At 37.6% G+C, this 21,489-nt stretch overlaps 1 protein-coding gene across 1 annotated transcript in view; it reads right to left on the minus strand.

The window, feature by feature from the left end:
• The window catches only part of CCDC171 (coiled-coil domain containing 171), a 250,803-nt gene that overhangs the window by 140,938 nt on the left and 88,376 nt on the right, over positions 1–21,489 (minus strand). The window contains exons 17-18 of the mRNA XM_014542370.1: positions 14,655–15,159; positions 13,809–13,925 (exon numbers count right to left, since the gene is read on the minus strand). Of these exons, the coding sequence (XP_014397856.1) occupies positions 13,809–13,925; positions 14,655–15,159 (622 nt within the window). The remainder of the gene's footprint in view (positions 1–13,808; positions 13,926–14,654; positions 15,160–21,489) is intronic.

Below are 21,489 nucleotides of genomic sequence, written 5' to 3' on the forward strand. Positions count from 1 at the left end.
CCTGCCACTGAGCCACCATCTAGCCAGGGACCTGCAAGGGCTGGGGTGACCTCAGGCTCCCACTGGCCCTGCCAAAGCTGGACTCAGGCTTGGCCGGCTGCCCCCGTCCGGGCCCACCAGTCGGGAGTGGCCTCCGCCTCCAAGGCAGTGTGTAGTTAGCACTGGGCAGGCTTGTGCACACCTGCGCTGGGGGCGGAAGTCCCCGCCCACATCCCCGCCCACCAGCTTCTGCCTGGTTGTGACTCGGACACCTTAACAAACAAATTAGCATATTACCTCTTTATATGTATAGATTCAACATAATTTCTTGTTTCTCTAACTGGCTTGTAACTCCTTAACTGTGTCTTTTTTCAACTTAGTAAACTCATTTTATCTTTACTGTGCCAGCCTAGCATATGTTTTTATTTGTTTGCTGGATTAATTATATTTCTTTTTTACTTCCATAGCAGCTACAATAATGCTGAATACAAGAATGCATTCAATAATACCAAGAGAAATTAATATTAACATTTTATGTCAAAGTTATTCTTCCTAAATAAACAAGATAAAAGCATAGTTTTAGGAAATTTTCAGGAATATAAAAATAATTAAATTTTCACAAAGAGCCCTAAAAGCAAATTTTAACAACAATTAAATTTTAATGAATAATATGGGTGTATGTTTTTTTACAATATCACAGAAATGTGTTTGTGTAGACACCAACCACTATGAAAGGTGAAATTAAGTAACAATATAATTCTATAAGGTATTGCTCTGAATTTTGAAGAAGTGGGAAAGAGGCATACACTCCAAGTTCTAGACTACTGACTCTCCATGAATTACAGAAAGAGCACTAAATAATTTATGCTTTGCTGAGTAACAAGTGTTTTCACAATATACATTATACAGTATTAAGTACAATTAGTTCAACTTTTTTTGTTATTAATCCTCACCCGAGATATTGTCCCCTTGATTTTAGAGAGAGTGGAAAGGTAGGGAAGAGACAGAGAGAGAGAAACATTGATGTGAGAGAGACACATCAATTGGTAGCCTCCTGCATACACCCCAACCAAGGCCAGGGATCGAGCTTGCAACTGAGGTAAGTGCCCTGGACCGAAATCAAACCTGGGACCCTTCAGTCCACAGTCCAGTGCTCTTCCACTAAGCCAAACTGGCTAGGGCCAATTAGTTTAATCTATATATATAAAAAGCTAATATGCTAAGTGTCCAACTATCTGAACGGTCGCTATGATGCGCACTGACCACCAGGGGGCAGATGCTCAACACAGGAGCTGCCATGACGCACACTAGTCATTTACAGAGAAACGGCACACAGACCTGGCACCCACAAAGCAACACTCGGCTTCCCCCAAGTGGGACACAGGCCCTGCCACCACCCCAGAGCAACAGCCCACCATATCACAGCCAATGCTGCCAAGACCCCATGGTGCAAAATGCGGCCCACACCCCAGCTCAGCCCAGCCCAGCTGGTAAGCGGTCTCTAAGGGGTAGAGATCAACCAAAGGACTTGTATGCAAGCAGGCCTAACCAATGGACACAGACAACAGGGGGGTGAGGGCATAAGTGGGGGGATGGAGGGTAATGTGGGGATAAGGACACATATGTAATAACTTAATCAATAAAATAAATAAATAAAAAGAAAAGAAAAAGAAAAAAAGGTACAAATGATATAAAGCAAAGTCTGCCTCCTAACCTTGTTCCCCTAGCCATCTGGTTTCCCTTCCCAGAGGCAAACAATGATATCAACTTCTATTGTATATTTTCAGATAAAAACATTACAAAAATAAGAAGAAGAAGAAGAAGAAGAAGAAGAAGAAGAAGAAGAAAATCACAAAAGAAAATTTAATACATTAATGTGGCTCCCAAAATAGACACTAGTACCTTAAATCCTAGTAATGATACATGGTCCCCTTGTAGTGTTTCAGTTTAAGTTATGAGTGAAGTTACGTAAATAACAAAATCCTCTGTGCAAATAACTTTACTGTGCATATAAATCATCTGAGGGGCTTGTTAAAATGCTGATTCTGATTAATTAGCTCTGGAGTGGAGTCTGATATTATGCATTTCTGACACATCCCCAGTTAATGCTGATGCTGCTGGTCCAGGGACCACACTTGGAGTAGCAAAGCTCTTTTTATTATTTGTGAGGATTCAATAAAGCCTTAAAACTTATAAATATAGCCCTGGCCGGTGTGGCTCAGTGGATAGAGCGTCAGCCTGCAAACTAAAAGGTCCCAGGTTTGATTCCGGTCAAGGGTACATGCCTGGGTTGTGGGCTCGATCCCCAGTGGGGGACTTGCAGGAGGCAACCAGTCCATGATTCTTCTCTTATCATGGATGTTTCTATCTCTCTCTCTTTCTCCCTCTCCTTCCTCTCTGAAATTAATAAAAATATTTTTTTAAAAACTTATAAATATATACCAATAACTACTTATTACTACAAATATCTTTACTTACTGCTTTGAACTTCCTAAGCGTGAAACCTCAATGTTATGCTAAATACAACCTAGATTTCTGAGTTTTGCCTGAAATTGTTGCCACGACCTCTAGAAAGTTAGCTCAAAGTATACAAAGTTCCGAGTACTAATAGCAGGGGTATGTATATTTGGGTCATCTATCTTCTAGATAATTAAGATTCCAATTATATGTTAAAATGTGTAAATGTGTAACAAAATATATTAACATTCTTCTCATATCCATATGCTTCTGTATGTGGACAGAGATATTTCAAAGCAAATCGGCACATTTGTTTCTAGCTTGAGAAATTGAGCCTGGACCACTCATTTGAAAATATTCAGTTATCTGAAGGGTTCTTTAGTCCAGTCCCATGATGATTGATATTCCAGCCCTTCAGTGGAAGTAACATTCTCCCCTGTTTGAGGTAAATGATCTCTTGCAGGCACACCATTTGGATACCTGGAAAAGGTAATTTATCTCAAGTGGGCAAGCACTTTAATGAAAGCAAAGAAGGTTGCCACCTGTCCAGTATTTGCAGAGGCAACATGGATACTGGGGTCTTTGCCCACTGTCTACAAGTACATTGTTAAAGTTTAAGAAGGTAGCAGGGGCAACCACCTTTAGCACTTTCTAAGCAGTGACTTAGCTGCCATATTGAACTTTTAGTTTCATGAAAAGATTTAAAGTAATATGCCAGTATTACTATAAAGTGTGAGACATCAGTACACACACACACAAAAGAGATAAAGCAACAAACATTTTTTTATAATTACATATACAATGGACTTCGCTAGGCAGATTACATTTACTCCAAATAACCCTATGAGGTGGGAACTTTTCTTACCCACATTTTACATGTGAAGACACTGAAGCTGAAAAGGGATTAAGTAATTTTCCTAATGCCACACACACAGTAAGCAATGTAACCCAGATTCAAATCTAGAGTCAAAGTTATTAATTCATACTGTAGTACATATCGAACATGTTTAATTTTCTCTCCTAGTAAATGTTTAAATTTCCTCTCCTAGATACTTAATAGTATGTGTATTAATTTAGAACTCTAAAAAATATAAGCACCTACTTTTTTAAAAGAATAATTTACTGATTTTTTTCACCTTAGAACAAAAATAATACAACTACTTGGTTTGGCATACATGTACCAGTTTTCCGGGGCTAAAGTGCCAATGATGCCATCAATTTGTAGTTCTGACATGTAAAACTGTTTAAATTTTCAGCAAGTTCTTCAAAAAGAAAAAACAGTTCTAAGAACTATCTTCTTTCATTTCAGAATTTTCAGATTATTTCCTATACTTTCCTAAGATTTTGACACTTCTGTTTCCCAATTCATTGAAAGAATTAAGATACTGCTCACAACATTAGATGATTCAAAAGATATGAATAGATTACAAATCAAAGCTGAACTGATTGATATTTCTGATACCTGTGGTATGAAAATAACCTATTATGAATTGGTCAATAACTGATGGAATGAGCAACTAATAAGTATTGCCCAGACATTAAAAATCATTCTCTAGAAAAATATTAATATAAATGAAGAAAAATCCTCAAAAAAATGACTTTTTAAAAACTAAAGTAATAATATTTATCATAAGCAAAGCACAACATCACTCCTGTGAGATTCATGCCAAAAAAATGCATAAGCTGAAGCTCATCACATGAGGAAACAAGTCAAAATTGAGAGATAGTCTACAAATAACTGGCCTATAATCTTCAAGGTCATGATGGTCAAGGAACTCTTCCATGCAGAGGAAGACTAAAGAAACATGACTAAACGCAACACAATGCTAAACCAGATGCTTTTGCTATGAAAGACACGATTGAGAAAACGAATGGGGTGTGAATGGTGGTAATATATCAATGGTCGTTTTCTGATGTTAATCACTGCACTCTTGTTATGTACAAGACTGTCTTTGAAATGCACAGTAAAATATGAGAAAGTCATGGGGCATCATGTCAGCAACTTGCTCTCAGATCATCCAGGGGGGAAAAAAAGAGTTCTCTGTAGTGTACTTGCAACTTTTCTGTAAATTTATTATATCAAAATAATTTTTAATGAAAGTATAAAACAGTATGTAGTCTATGATGTCATTTGTAACATTTGCTAATCTGTTTGGAGGGAGGGCGGGAGGAAGGCAGAGTGGGCAGTGGAATAAAATAGATTGGAAGAACATACACAACTGTTAACAGTAACTATTCCTGTATGATGGGAAACTGTTTTTGTTATTGTCGTTCTCTGATTATTTTTTCAAGTTTTCTGAATTGACCAGTTTCCTTTTACAACGGAGGCAGTAGATGTGGAGGTAATTTATTGTTTGAATCTGAATCCTCTCTATTGCAGACATTGTCGATTAGCTGATCCATCCCATCCACAAACTCTCCCTTGTCTTTTGCCAGCTTCCATCTAACCAGATAGGGATAACCATGTGATCAGTTCAGGCCAATGAAACAATCGCAGAAACCTGCTGGGGTTGGAGGAGGGCTTTGGGGAAAGCTTTTGCTTTCCTGATAAAGGGATATTATTCAGCAGCCATGATTTCACATCTTAACAGCTTTCTTGAGATATAATTCACACACAATACAATTCACCCATTTAAAATGTACATATCAACGGTTTTTTATATATTCACAGAACCATGCAATCATCATCACAAGTAATTTTATAACTTAGTCACCCCAAAAAGAAACACCGTACCTATTAGCAGTCATTTCCCGTAACCCCCAACAACCTACCTGGCCTCGGGCAACCACTAATCAACTCTCTGTCTCTAGATTTGCCTAATCTGAACATTTCAAATACAGATATACATTGGAGATATTGCGGATTAGGTTCCAGACCACCGCAACAAAACAAAAATCACAATAAAGCTAGTTGCACACATTTTTTGGTATTCTAGTGCATATTAAAGTCATATTTACACTATACGTTAGTCTATTAAGTGTGCAACAGAATTATGTCCTGGAAAAACAATGTATACACTTTAATTTTAAAATACCTTATTGCTAAAAATGCTAATCTTCCTCTGAGCCTTCAGTGGGTCATAATCTTTTTGTTGATGGAGGGTCTTGCCTCAGTGTTCCCAGCTGCTGACTGATAAGGGTGGTGGTTGTGGAAGGTTCGAGTAGCCGTGGCAATTTTTTAAAATAAGACAGCAATGACGTGTGCTGCATGGATTGACTCTTCCTTTCACGAACAGTTTCTCTGTGGCATGGGATGATGTTTGATAGCGTTCTAACCACTGTGATCTTTCCCAAAATTGGAGTCAGTCCTCTCAAACTCTGCTTTTGTTTTATCAGCTAAGTTTATGTAATGTTTTAAGTCCTCTGTTGTCATTTCATCTAATCTTTGCATCATCTGCATCACGATTAGATTCCACCTCCCAGAACAACCTTCTTTACTCGTCTATGAGAAGTAACTCTCATCTGTGAAAGTTTTACCCTGAGACTGCAACAATTGAGTCACATCTTCAGGCCCCACTTCCAATCCTAGTTCTCTTGCTATTTCTACCACATCTTCAGTTACTTCCTCCACTGAAGCCTTGAAACCATCAAAGTCATCCATGAGAGTTGGAATCAACTTCTTCCAAACTCCTGTCAATGTTGATATCTGACTTCTTCCCATGAATCATAAATGTTCTTAATGGCAACCACAAGGGTGAATGCTTTCCAGAAGATTTTCAATGGACTCTGCCCAGATCCATCAGAGGAATCAGTAACTATGGCATCTGTAACTTACCAAATGTATTTCTTGAATAAGATTTCTAAGTTGAAATTACTACTTGAACCAGAGACTGCAGAATGGATGTTGTGTTAGCAGGCATGAAAATAGCATTAGTCTCATTGCACAACTCCACTAGAGCTCTTGGGTGACCAGCTGCATTGTCAATGAGCAGTAATATTTTGAAAGAAATCTTTTTTTCTGTACAGTAAACCTCAATAGTGGGCTTAAAATATTCAATAAACCATGTTGTAAACAGATGTGCTGTCATCCAAACTTTGTTGTTCCATTTATAGAGCACAGGCAGAGTAGATTTAGCATAATTTTTAAGGGTCCTAACATTTTCAGATGGTACATGAGCACTGGCTTCAACTTAGTCACCAGCTGCATCAGCCTCTAACACAGCGGTTCTCAACCTGTGGGTCGCGACCCCTTTGGGGGTCGAACGACCCTTTCACAGGGGTCGCCTAAGACCATCGGAAAACATATATAATTACATATTGTTTTTGTGATTAATCACTATGCTTCAATTATGTTCAATTTGTAACAATGAAAATACATCCTGCATATCAGATATTTACATTACGATTCATAACAGTAGCAAAATTACAGTTATGAAGTAGCAACGAAAATAATTTTATGGTTGGGGGTCACCACAACATGAGGAACTGTATTAAAGGGTCGCGGCATTAGGAAGGTTGAGAACCACTGCTCTAACAGGAGAGTCAGCTTGTCATTTGAAGCTTTAGAGCCAGGCATTGACTTCTCCTCTCTAGCTATGAGAATCCTAGATGGTATCTTTTTATTTTTTTAAGAAAGATAACAATTCCTGACCTTTACTTGTGGTAAATAAATAATAAAAAAACATAAAGCACATATGTATATACATCAAAATGACGGAACTTTTTTTTTAATTTTTTATTGATTAAGGTATTACAAATGTGTCTCTATCCCCTTCATTGTGGTATCTTATTGCAACACTAGAGGCCCAGTGCACGACATTCGTACACTCGGGGGCCGGGGGCAATTCCTGACCTTTACTTGTGGTAAATAAATAATAAAAAAACATAAAGCACATATGTATATACATCAAAATGACGGAACTTTTTTTTTAATTTTTTGATTAAGATATTACAAATGTGTCTCTATCCCCCTCATTGTGGTATCTTATTGCAACACTAGAGGCCCAGTGCACGACATTCGTACACTCGGGGGCCGGGGGTCCCTCAGCCCAGCCTGTGCCCTCTCATAGTCCAGGAGCCCTCGGGAGATGTCCGACTGACAGCTTAAGTCCACTCCCCGTGCGGGCCTAAGCCGTCAGTCAGACATCTTTAGCTCTGCTGCGGAGGCAGGAGAGGCTCCCGCCACCGCTGTGCACGCCAGCCCAACTCAGGGCTTCTGGCTGAGCAGCACTCCCCCTGTGGGAGCACACTGACTACCAGGGGGCAGCTCCTGCTTTGAGCGTCTGCCCCCTGGTGGTCAGTGTGCATCATAGCAACCGGTCATTCTGCCATTCAGTTGATTTGCATAATACCCTTTTATTATATAGGATAAGGCTGTTTTGTCTACATTGAAAATCTGTTTTTCAGTGTAGCCATGAACATTAGCTATCTTAGTTGGACCTTCTGGGAAGCTTGCTGCAGCTTCTACATCAGCACCTGCTGCTTCACCTTGGACTTCTATGTTATGAGCTGGCTCTTTCTTTAAACCTCATGAACCTCATGAGCTTCAGACTTTTCTTCTGCAGCTTCCTTACCTTTCTCAACCTTCAGAGAGTTGGCCTTGCTCGGGATTAGGCTTTGGCTTAAGGGATAGTTGCAGCTAGCTTGATCTTCTATCCAGACCACTAAAACTTTCTCCATATTAGCACTAAGGCTGCTTTCGCTTTCTTATCATTCACGCATTCACTTTTCTTTCCTTCAGGAACTTTTCCTTTGCATTCACAACTTGGCTGTTGGACTTAAGAGGCCTAGCTTTCAGCCTATCTCAGCTTTTGACATACCTTCCTCACTAGCTTAATCATTTCTAGCTTTTGATTTAAAGTGAGAGACGTGTGACTCTTCCTTTCATATGAACACTCAGAGGCCACAGTAGGATTAACTAGCTGAATTTCAATAGTATTGTGTCTCAAGGAACAGGGAGGCTTGAGGAGAAGGAGATAGATGGAATGGTTGCTCAGTGAAGCATCAGAACACTCTCAACATTCATCAAATAAGTCCACCATCTTACATGGGTGCAGTTTTTGGACCCTCAAAACAACTGCAATGGCAACATCTAAAATCACTGATCACAGATCACCATAACAAATCTATATATACCAGAGGCCCGATGCACGAAATTCGTGCAATGGACTCGGCCCTTGCAGCCGTGGCATTTTGCCTCGGCCCTCGCAGCCCTAGCTTCATCCAGAAGGTCGTCTGGAAGGATGTCCAGAAGAACGTCCAGAAGGTCATTCAGCTGTCCTGTCTAATTAGCATATTACGCTTTTATTATTATAGATAAAAGCCCAGCGACCAGAACAGTGGGATGACCAGAACGACCGGTGGCTATGATGCGCACTGCAGCTGCCAACCAGCCTGATCTGGGCCCTGATCAGCAACCCCCCACCCCCGCCCAGCCTGGCCCCTGATCGGCCCCCAACACCCCAATCGGGGGTGGGGCCAGATGGCCAACCACCCGCGTCCCCTCCCCCCTACTGGCCTGGCCCAATGGGCCCCCATCGGGATGGGATGGCCAGACCCCACCCGTGCACGAATTCGTATAATAATAATGAAAAAGTTTGAAATATTCCAAGAATTGTCAAAATGTGACACAAAGACACAAAGTGAACAAATGTTGTTAGAAAATGGTGCCAGTAGACTCGCCTGATGCAGGGTTGCTACAAGCCTTCAATTTGTAAAAAACTCAATAAATGCAAAGCACAACAAAGTGAATCACAATAAAATGAAGTGCACCTGTGTTCTTTTGTAACTGGCTTCTTTCACTTAGCACAATGTTTCCAAGGTTCATCCCTGTGTAGCATGTATTAGTACTTCATTCCTTTTTATGGCCCCATAATATTTCATCATTTGTGTATGTATCCATTTGTTAGTTGATGGACATTTAGGTTTATTTTCATTTTTGGCTAGTTTGCATAATGCTGCAATGAACATTTACGCGTAAGTTTTTTGTATGGATATGTTTTCAGTTCTCTTGGATATATATTGATTTAACATTTTGAGGAGTTGCCAGGCTCTTTTCCAAAGCAGCTATATCATTTTTCATTCCCACCAGCAATATACGAATGCCTTCACATTCTGTCCTTTCCTTTTTCTTCCTGCCAAAAACAACCCTGATGCCTGAAAGCAGAGTAGCCAGTTTAAATCTAGAAGGTATAAACATGAAAATTCTAAGGATGGAAGAGCAGAAAGGAAGTCTGGATTTGTACCTACCTCCAGACTTTCTGTTATTTGAGAGGAAAAAAACTCTATATGATTAAGCTAGTCTAAGTGAGGACTTCTATTAGTTACAAAGGAAGCAAACCTGTGATGCCTCCCAACAACGTCACTATATTCAGAGGAAGAAATTTCTCCTTTATCTTTATATATTAATTTATAATAAAACCATGTTTTAAAAAGTTAGAGCTGTATGAGATATGTACATTGTCCTTCATCTTTATATACTAATTTATAATAAAACCATGTTTTAAAAAGTTAGAGCTGTATGCGATATGTACATTGTCTTGAAATTTTAAGATAAACTAATATATTTTCACTTGATCTAATAAACTTTTTTATGAATTATTCTTTATTAGTCAGTTAATGCCATAAATCATAATATTTTAACTAAAAAACAAGCAAACTAGTAAACAAAGACTACTTTAAACACTTTACAAATTAAGTACTTTAATTCTCTAAATAACTCTATGAGATCAGTAATACTACTATTCCCATTTAATAAAGAAGCTGAAGCACAGAGAATTTAAATAACTTGCCGTATCACATAGCTGGTGTCAGAACCAGTATTCAAAGGCAGGCAGAATCCCTGGTTAACCCTACACTATGTTGACTCCATTGTAGGGTACTTTAGCAACTTCAGAAAATTAATAATTAGTAGTCTAAAAATGTGTACAGGTACACGTGTATGTCTATCACTAATGTTATACCCTACTTTCATGGTGAGGTGGGTCGAAGAAACAATTTTTTTAATACCCATTCTATGCCAGGTACTGTACAAAATTTTAACAAATATTATCTCATTAAATCCCCATAATAACCAGGAAGATGACACTATCTCCATTTATAGGTAAAGAATGTGAGTGCAGTAAGGTTAAGTAACTTTCTCAATTTCGCATCACTAGTAACTAGCAGAGCTGGTTATAAAATCAAATCTGTCTTGTTCAAAGCCAATGCTCTTTTTACCATACAATAATGTTTATCTATTTAGATAATTCATATTCCTAAATTATAAACTCATCATGACTATATATATATATATATATATATATATTACAGCTTTACCTTTATTACCCTCATTATCTGTTGATAAACTCTCATATACTTTAACTGTCAGAAAATATTTTCCCGTCCTTTCTGCTAAAATATCTGAAATTTCTATGACTAGGGAACACTTAAAAATGAAAACATCACTGTTGGGGAACACAAGAGACTTGGTTGGAAAGTCTGTAAGGAGGACATTCTGATAGAAGGGAAGTGTGTGGAAGGCCACCTGCCCTGTTTATCAGAATTCCGACTTCGGGGAGACTTAGGGAAGTGTCAAAGATGGTGCCCCTAATTGTTCCTTGACCTTTCCAAACAAGTCTATGCATGAGCAGACGCCTGGGTGTTTACTGGAATCCTTATGCTTAATGCCTGGATGCCCTTGCCTAGAGGACAATGTAAATACATCTGTCCTCCCAAGATTACTCACCCTACTAATTGTATCTAAAAGATAAACTTTATCTCAAACTGCTGTTACAATAAAAGGTTAACAAGGCAGGCAATCGAGGCTGCCTGGTTACTTTGGCCAGGCTGTCCCTTAGCCCTCTCTTTCACAGTTGTGTCAGAGTAATCCATTCATCCCTCGATCAGGGTCTGTTGGCCAGCCCCAGTACATCACCTAAAAAGTTCATATATATTAACCCCTCTTCATGTTTTGAAAGAATTATCCCAGATAGCTAAGTCATCTCTGCAGAAGGTCCACATTGACCATTTTGTACTTGTCCAATAATACATAATTATCTACCTATCCAGATCATATATCTTCCAATACTCTTCAAGACTTTGGTACATCAATTATTCTATATAGTGTTCATCAATTATTCTAAATAGTGTTCATCAGCCAACAACATTTAAAGCTTTCCCTAAAAATAAATTTCCCTGAACTTGCTATTTCCCTCAAGCTATTTGAGGCACAACCAGGTTCTACCATCAAAGGCAGCTCTGTTCCTGGAGACTGGCAGACATTTAAAGACACCACTCTTGGTCTATCTCCTACTTGAGAGGTCTTACCTGCATATTTTTATCAGGGTCTCAAGAACCACTGTGTCAATATTTTAACAGGGTCCACTGCCTACTCTTATAAAACCTCTACAGTTTGATCCCATGCCAATGATCGAAATTTCCTCCAACAATTCCCCAATATGGTTATTAGAAAATACACTTTAGTAATCGCCATCAATAAGCCAGGTCTGCTAGGCATGGATTTCCATTCTCACCTCTTTAATGTCCCTTCTTCCTATTCTGTGCTTCCTCCCATTTCTTCATCTCTGCTTGAGCTATGCCCTTCTTCTGAAGGCTATCTCTCCTCTCTAACTTACTCTCACTTTAGGCCCAATTTAATTACTAGTTCCGCCCTGAAGCCTTCCCAATACTCATATGCCCACATTGCACTGTACTGTCCATGGATGTTTACATTTAAAGCCTGTACTGCTCCATCCAATCCTTCATTACATTTTGCCTAGCATTGTTCATGAATTGTTATCTTGTACTATAACCACTGCGCATATTTGCTAGAGGGCCAAATCAAGCCACATATTTTTCTTTTATCTCCTAGAGTAATAAGGGGAAAATGTATTAAATAAAGTAATAATATAAAAACAAGATTAGAACTTAAAAAAAAACCCAACCTACTTTTAAGTGTCCACATACCTACAGAGAATAAGACTAACACAAATAATCTGTTTATGAAAATAAATCCAAAATTTTTTATTAACTTCTTTCAAGACTATTAGTTTTGTTTTGAAGTTATAATACCAACATTCTTAAAATATATTTATTTAGACTTTTAAGATTCCAAATCCAATACATTGAGGCAATACATTAAAAAAGCATATTGCTTACCAGCATCAATCACCACAATCTAAAAATAATCTCTGAATCATAAATTTCCTTCTACAAGAGCCTATGTTTAGGTTTAGATATTTGAAATCACAATAAATGATCTGTATTTACATAACAGAGTTGTCTAAAAAATTAAATTACATTCCAAGTTATTATTTCATTAATGCTTATAACATTTATTAAGCAGGCAAGTATTAACAAGTTCATTATACTATTTGCACTATTAACATGTCTGAAATGACAATACTTAGTCCAATGACATAGCTTAACCAGTAGGTGACTAATATCTCTTCTAGCATAGAGAAATTAGTTTTCATTGAATTTTTCACACAAACATATCATGCAATCTTAGTCATGAAAAACAAATGTGAATTTTAGACCTTTGGAAATTACAAATTATACTTGGTTCCATACATGGTAGAAACAGACTATTCAAATTAACTTCCTTTAAAATTAATTAGAAAAAATAAAAACATATCACCAAATGAGAGAGAAAAATTTTCTACTGATTCAGTTATTACTCAAACTTCTAAAATTTATAGTCAGAAAGAGAAATGAAAAAAAGACTAAAACATTTGAAAGAACATTATCAGAATTATTTAATAAAAAAAGCTAATGATGAGCTTTCTATAGAAAAGTCAGATCTCAAAGGGAAAAAATAAAGTGGCTACATTTACCAAGAAATATCATTTAATTTTCCCATAAATAAAGACAAAATTACCCATCAAAATTTACACTAATTCTAGACTGTCAAACCTCAGAGGGAAGGTAGAAGAGGGTGGGGGTAAGGGGGAGAGATCAACCAAAGGACTTGTATGAATGCATATAAGCATAATCAATGGGCACAGACACCAGGGGGTTGAGGGCATGAGTGGGGGGCTGGAGGGCAAGGAGGGTTAAGGACATATATGTAATACTTTAATCAATAAAGAAAATAAAAAAAAGAGAGAGAGACACATATTGATTAGTTGCTTCCTGCACACACCCCGACGTGGGCTGGGGATGGTGCCTGCAATCAGTTTAAGTGCTTTTGTCTCTAATCAAACATGAGAAAGCACACATATGTAATACCTTAATCAATAAAGAAAAAATAAATAAATAGATAAAATAATGGAAAAAATTTACACTAATTCTCTACTTCATTATAGATTTAACAATCTCCCTTACCTGAGAAAAGAAAGATGAGAACAAATATATTTTCTTTCTATATTGTTTATTAGAATTTGTACGATAAAGCATTTTTTGACATTTGCTCTTAAATGTATTTTGAGAGGACACAAAAGAAGGAATCATACCTGTTTTACTAATGACTTCCTGTAACTCAGCCATAGAAGCGATTATTGCAGCAAGAAGGTCAGAACTGGTGAGCCAGCTAAGTGCTTGCAAACAACGTAACTGCTCCTTTTGATGTTCTACAAAAATAGAAAAAATCCATCATGCAAGGCTACAAAAATTTATTAAAATGCATGGCAATGTTTAGTCATTTAAGAAATAGATCAAAACTGGTAGACAGAACTTTGCCTGGGGCAGAAAAGTCTATAAGAAATATTAGATTTGATTGACTTTATTTATATGTGACTGCTAACTGACAAAACAGAGAAAGAAGGAAATTTTCTTTGGTTCTACTTATATTACTTAATAGCTTGCTTTTCAAAAGTTAAAATTGAAATTATTGTTTCCTCAGAATAGTCAAACATTCCAAGTATATTAGCTGAAAATTTTATATTTGTATCCCTTTCATTGAGTTCTTCAATAGATGTTTAACTCTGATCATTTTATACTGATTCACAGAAAGTGAAAATAAATTATACTGTTAATTAATTTTAAATAGGGCAGTCTCTGGACTGACTTAACTGAAAAACTGCTATATAAACTCTTCACTGTACTGTGAAAAGAGCACTCAAATCTAATAAAGCTAGGCAAAGTTGAAATTATACATACTTGCTACTTTCTTTATAATTTAATTTTTATTAAAAAAATCAAAATCTAGCTTATACATAAATATATTTCTACATATGTATGGGACTATGTTACATGAGTACACATTAAATGACTTTACGTTTCTGCATAATGGCAAAACATATTCATACCGCATGTCACTTACATTCAACTTAAATTTTAAAAAGCACAAATTATCTTACTTGGAAATTTATGCTTGTCTTTGGGCTCTCCTGTACACACCAACATGCCTATGCCGTCTTTAAAACTCTCCATCCAGGTAAAAAGAGAGGCACATGACTGGCCCAAAACCTTGAGTCTGTTTGCTGCCAAAATTGCAATAACACCTTTCCGGAATACACGTATCAATCCTTTGAATGGTTTTTTCTTCATCTTGGCTTCCTCTTGCTTCTTTTCGTCTACAGTCGACAAAGCCTGGGCTAGAGTTCTAATTTCCAATTTGAACAACTCAAAGGTGTTGACCTGATCCTGGAGAAAATCTCTCTGTGTAGACAAGGCACAGGACCGGCTGTAGAGAGGATATAAGGCACCAGCCATCAGGGCGCAGGCTGCCAGCAAGGATGTTTGCTCCTTTTGAGTCTGTGACAACACATTTTTGATGCGTGAATTCTCAAGAACCAACTGTTCGTGTGACTTCTCAATACGGCTCAATTTGTCCGTATTTTTTTCAGCAATTTCTTGAAATTTCTATAGGAAGAAAAGTCATAATATGAAATAAACCGGTGTTTTATTAATTCCTCTTAGTAGGAAGAAAAACTTTTGCTGACAACCACTTCTTCAAAAGATCCATGTTTTAAAATATCCAACAAATACATAGTATGATAGAGCAACAGTGGGCCAAACAGCGTAGATCTGAATCTGCACATTGATTTTTTAAATCCTCTTACAAAGAAGTTTTATATAAACTAGAACATATAAATTTAAAAGTAATTCATAAATTTCCTGTGCACATGAATATGTACACATATTTAGAAAAAAGAAAATTTCTCATCTTCCATTTCTCATAATTTCTCTTCCATTCCTCACTAACTTTTATTTCCTGCTTTTAAACAGAAATTACACCATCAATAGAGGTTTTCCTATATATAAGAAGACTTTGCTTTTGCCAAAATAAGCAAAGGGTTAAATCAATGATACGACAAATAGCACTTGACTGTGAGAAGGGACTCTCAGAACACAGTCTTATACTTCAGTTTCTTTCTTACCTTCCCAAGACAGAAGTCTGTACAAAGTACAGCTCCCGTACTGAGAGGAAATGCTAGTTGTAAGCTGGGCCTCAGCAGCAATCTGATCCTCTTTTCCTAATTAAAGGCACTTACATCCTAAAACTTAATTTGAAACACAAAGAAACTTTAACTGCAGACACTGTATTTTAATCACTAAAAAATAAACCAGCTCCCTATGAAATCTTATGCCTAATCATTAAGGAATTGCTGAGGCAGAATAAATTTTAGAACATAACATCCAGATTTCCTTTACAGATTCATTTATCATTCAATGAACATTTATTGATTACTCACTAAATTCCATGTGCTAGGAACACAGACAAGTAAACCAATTATTCCGGTACAATGCTAAGACAGAGCTATGCCAGATTGCCAGCGGTACACAAAAGGGAGTTTACACAAAATGACATTAACAGGCTTTTGGAGGATTATGGTAAACAACAAGTAGGAGTGAAGTTTTTTTGTTGTTTCTTTAAAAAAACAAAAACAAAAAAAACACCTCCACCGGTAAGGAAGCTAGCCATAGCTACCCTATAATAATTTAATATAATCCTTATAAACCTTTAACAGCTTCATTTGGACTGTTTTTAGCTAGTGTGTGAAAGCTCCAGGGTGGAAGGGACAGCTGGACCCCTCAAACACGGGAAAATGCCTTTCAGCGACTCTCTCCCTGCACAATCAGTGACCAGGGCACAGGGAGCCCACGATTCCATTTGGATCTTTTCTTAGGCAGGTGAGCAGCCATGACTTCACCATGGACCTCTTTCTTTTTAAAAGCAGGCCAAAGGGGTTCAATTTGAATAAGGGGGTCAACCAGAGACAGAGAAAAATCATACTCTGTATATACATGGCAAAGTAAAGCACTATCTGCATTTTATGTGGGCATGAGGAAAATACCTCTCTTTGTATTATTTGTTCAGACTGCACTCTGTCTAAAATTTAATGTTGATCTTTGGGAGAGGTTTATAGAGAGTGTGTGTCTGATTCAATCTTTAGCCATGAACAGCTAAAAAATCAAAGGAATTTCTAAAACTTACATTGGCAGGAAGACCTCAAAATGATAAGACTTGGAGAAAATCATGCAAACTCTTGACTACTCTGCAAGATGTGTGTCAAAGCCTAGCATGGACAATGTTGATGGGCGGTAGCCAAAAGAATTCAAACATGTGGAAATATACTGCTGAGGAAGTGACTTCTGAGGCTGGAGGAGAGGTTCCCAAAGGTGTAGAGTGAGTGCAAGGACACTCAGAGGTACAGTCCTGAGTGCAAAAGAGTGAAGGAAGTATACAAGAGGCCACTCTCTGAAGGATTCCACTTCTTCGATTCTTTGTCTTGGGCAGGAAAAAAATTGTATTTTAGACCTTATTTTAAATGTTCTATATTAATCCCCTTGATTTATTCTAACTCTTATCAAAAGTCTGATCCAGCCATACCTATGAGAGATAAAGGCTTGCCCTCATCACATCTCCACTGATGGCCAAGCTGTGGTGGCAGCATTCCATCATTGGGATTGTGCCCCAGACCTCCATACAAAGACACTTGTAAAGGAAGTGTTGTCCCACTGGAAGCAGCTGAAAAAAAGCAAGAAACTCTGAGAAGCACTAGCCAGCTGAACTGCCTGGCAGCTGATGTGACGACACACTTTTTAGAGAGGCAACTTTTAAGAAAAGGAAAAACTTACACTTGAATTTGAGCGAGAGAAAACAAGACTGGCATGTAAAAAAGTCAGAGCCAGGAAACAGGATAATATGTTCTAAGGAGGTGCAAATAACTCAGTACATCTAAAGAAAAGAGAAGGATGAAAATTTAAGAAGTAGGTTGATAATAGATGATTAAGATAAGGAAATTAAACCTTACCTGAAAAGCTAAGAGAAGCTATAAAATCCTGGAACAGTCTCTATGCTTTGATAAATGGATGGGAGAATCAGAAACATGAAGACTGCCATCCGTGCACCAAAAAGTTGCCGGTTCAATTCCTAGTCAGAGCATATACCTAAGTTGCATTCAGGAGGCAACCAATCCATGTTTCTCCCTCTCTCTCTCTCCCTCTCCCTTCCTTCCTCTCTCTCTAAAATCAATAAAAACATTTTTTTAAAAAAAGACAGCCAAGGGTAACTGCCAAAAGTAACTGCCAGAGTTGCAGAGAGGAGGGATGGAATTGGGGGAACAAATGGGAATTACAAAGGTTAATTCCATAGTCTCTCCAAAATCAATTCCATCAGTTCAATTAGAGGATAATTCTAGAAAATCTGAGGTAAAAGAGCCACACTAGTCATAGCTACAGAGTAAAAATAAAACTGAACCTAGTCATGTTCCCGGTGGCTGCCTATTTACATATTCACAGATCTCAAAGTATCAGGCAGAAGTGTTTTTTCAACAAAAATTACTTTGTTGAATGAAAAATGGTGAAAAGACAGATTTCCTCATGATATTTTAAATATTTCAAAATAATACTCAACATCATTGGTCAAAATTAAATGGATTGTTGAAGGACAGTAAGCCCACTGTGGAAAGATTAACCAGTTTTAGTGCATGATGGATCACAACTCTTCTACTGTGTACTTCCACTTCCATAAAACATCAGGTTAAAGCTAAAAGCATTTTAGAGAGACATCCAGAAATTGGTGGTTCTAGAATGAAAGGGTTAATTAAAAAATGAATAAAAATTACTGGCCAGTTTGGTTCAGTGGTTGAGTTTTGACCTATGAACCAGAAAGTCAGGTCATGGTTTGATTCCCCACTGGGGCACATGCCAGGGTTGCAAGCCCAGGTGGGGGGCATGCTGGAGCTGGTGGATCATTGCTGTTTCTATCACTTTATCTCTCTCCCTCCCTGAAATCAATAAAAATATATTTTAAAAAATAAACAAATAAATAAACTACATTACCTAAAATACCCCACTTCTCTCTATATAGAGCAAAACAGGAACCCACTGGAATTCTTTAAAAATAGAACTAAGATTCCTGACTTACACAGCCAATTTTCATTTTAGGTCACCTTGTAGAAGTAGTGGCAATGTAATAAAGCAATTGTTGAAGATCTTTATGCCAAATTTTGATCATTTTTAGTGATTATATAATAAAAAGTACTGATTAATATTAATTACTACCGCTATGGATGACTTCATGAGACTCATATAATTTCTACTGTAAGAAAAAGATGCCATTCACAATTGCTAAAACAATAAAAATAAGACAAAGAATACATGTGAAGTCTGTTTAAAAATAAACAATCTGTTGTTTATTTAACAACCATCTGTTGTCTTAAATCATTGTTGATTTAAATAATTATAATCAAGATACCAAGTATCAATGGTTATCTAAAAAATCAAACAGGCCCTAGCCGGTTTGGCTCAGTGGATAGACCGCTGGCCTGCGGACTGAAGGGTCCCAGGTTCGATTCCGGTCAAGGGCATGTACCTTGGTTGTAGGCACATCCCCAGTAGAGGGTGTGCAGGAGGCAGCTGATCGATGTTTCTCTCTCATCGATGTTTCTAACTCTCTATTCCTCTCCCTTCCTCTCTGTAAAAAAATCAATAAAATATATTTTAAAAAAATAAAAAATAAAACAGATCAATATAAATTAGATAACTAGGATTAACAAAGTGGGATATTAGAATTCAAGATTTAAAAATAATAAAATTAAATTTTTAAGCTCTTATTGACAAATATTATGAGAGTTTTGTTAATTTCTTAACAATTACATTTCTGCATCCCTGCCATCTCCACTGCAATCCAGAACCACCACTCTGACTGTCCAGCAGCCAACTCCATTAGAGAATGCACAACCACAGCAAGCTAAGTATCCAATCCAGTTCTGTTGATTTTCCCCCTAAAAGTGTTCACAGTAGTCCTCTTTATCTCATTAAATGGCACCAACACCCACCAAATTATTCGAGTCCAAGACTTTATAGTCAGTCTTACTTCTGCCTCCTTTCTTCACCCTATCCTCTGCATGCCTAAATCAAAGCATCAGCCAGCACAATGCACATCCTGATCCATCCCCTGCTCCCACCGAGGTTCCAGCTATCCCCACCGCCAGCCATTCATGCCCATTTCAACGCTGTCAAATTCTGTCAGTCCCATCCTATTGCTTAAACTCTAGACCAAGGTCCTCTACTCAGGTCACAACACCCCACGTGCCTTCCTTCTGTAAAGGCTGCACCTTCTCCCACAATCCTCAACTTGGAAAAGGAGAGAACATTCTGCTCCTTTACTTCCCAGCCACAAGCCTCACACCACTCTTCACAATTTAACCACATTCTCTAGCACCCCCAGGTCATTTTCCTTTCCACTCCCCTAACGTTACTCAAAATCTAACACTTTTCAGAGACCATTTCAGGATCTACCTATTCTATGACACCTTTGACTATCATTCTCACTCATTCACTGACCTTGACCAGCTATGAACTTAACTACTCAAGATTTAATTCCGACATTGCTGCTTACTCACTAGTATACCATGTGAATTTATCGACTCTCCCTCAAATACAATAGAGTGTGAGTTCCTAGAGACCAGGAATTATTTATTGCAGTGCTCTATATAGACAATATAGGCATTTAATAAATACTGAACAAACTAAAATTTCCTTTATAAAAGGTTCCCTGGTACTAAGTACAGTATTTTGCCCATAAAAGTCACTGAATAAATACCCAATGAATAAAAATCTTTACAAATGTAAAAAGAAAAATATAAAGAGATATAGTTTCAAAATATAATTTGGAAGTTATCAACGTGTCAGAATTCTGTTTTAAATTAATCCTGATAGGCCACAGGGACCTTCAGAGGCACTGCATCTTTTACTGTGAATTATTCTTAAAGAACAAAGCTTGTTTGATGGTAAGGCTAGAAACAGCTATAAGAGCAAATTTTCCTTTTAAAAAAAAAATCCTATGTTCTTTACCCAAGGAGATTAAAGGCTAACATTTTTTAAGCAAACATAAGGAACATCGCCTTCAAATGAGACAAAAGCATCCCTTGTACTGAAATCCTCCTTACTGGGTTTAATTTCAAAAATAGTATTTCAAAATTCCCCCCCAAAAAAGTCATAATTTTGAAAAGAAAAAAAAATTTAACTGAAATTATAGAATGGATATCCTTTAGGCAGATCTCTGTCATATCAAAAAGACTTTAGAATGCCCAACTTGTGTGGCTCAGTAGTTGAGCATCGACCTATGAACCAGGAGGTCATGGTCTTATTCCCGGTCAGACAGGGAACATGCCCAGGTTGCAGACTCCATTCCCAGTGTGGGTCGTGCAGTAGGCAGCCAATCAATGATTCTCTCTCATTGATGTTTCTATCTCTCTCCATTCCCCTCTGAAATCAATAAAAATATATTTTTTTAAAAAATACTTTATGCCCTGGCCGGTTTGGCTCAGTGGATAGAGCGTCAGCCTGCAGACTGAAGGGTCTCGGGTTCAATTCCAGTCAAGGGCATGTACCTTGGTTGCGGGCACATCCCCGGTGGGGAGTGTGCAGGAGGCGGCTGATCGATGTTTCTCTCTCATCGATGTTTCTAACTCTCTCTCTCTCTCCCTCTCTCTTCCTCTCTGTAAAAAAGTCAAAAAAAATTAAAAAAAAAAAACTTTATAATTTCACAAGCTTTTCTTTAACAAAAATGGGGGGAGAGGACAGCTTCTTTCCTTAATGAATCACATGCTTACTTCCTGAAGTATACGAGCTTTGAGGGATGCCTTACTGGCTTATAGCACCCCATGAACTTTGGGACTTTGAGCCAGAAATTAGACACTTCCCTAGGGAGTAAAATTCTTTTTATCACTTCTGCTTGCT

The sequence above is a fragment of the Myotis brandtii genome, unplaced genomic scaffold, assembly GCF_000412655.1.
Source record: "Myotis brandtii unplaced genomic scaffold, ASM41265v1 scaffold30, whole genome shotgun sequence".
Taxonomy (NCBI): Eukaryota; Metazoa; Chordata; class Mammalia; order Chiroptera; family Vespertilionidae; genus Myotis; species Myotis brandtii.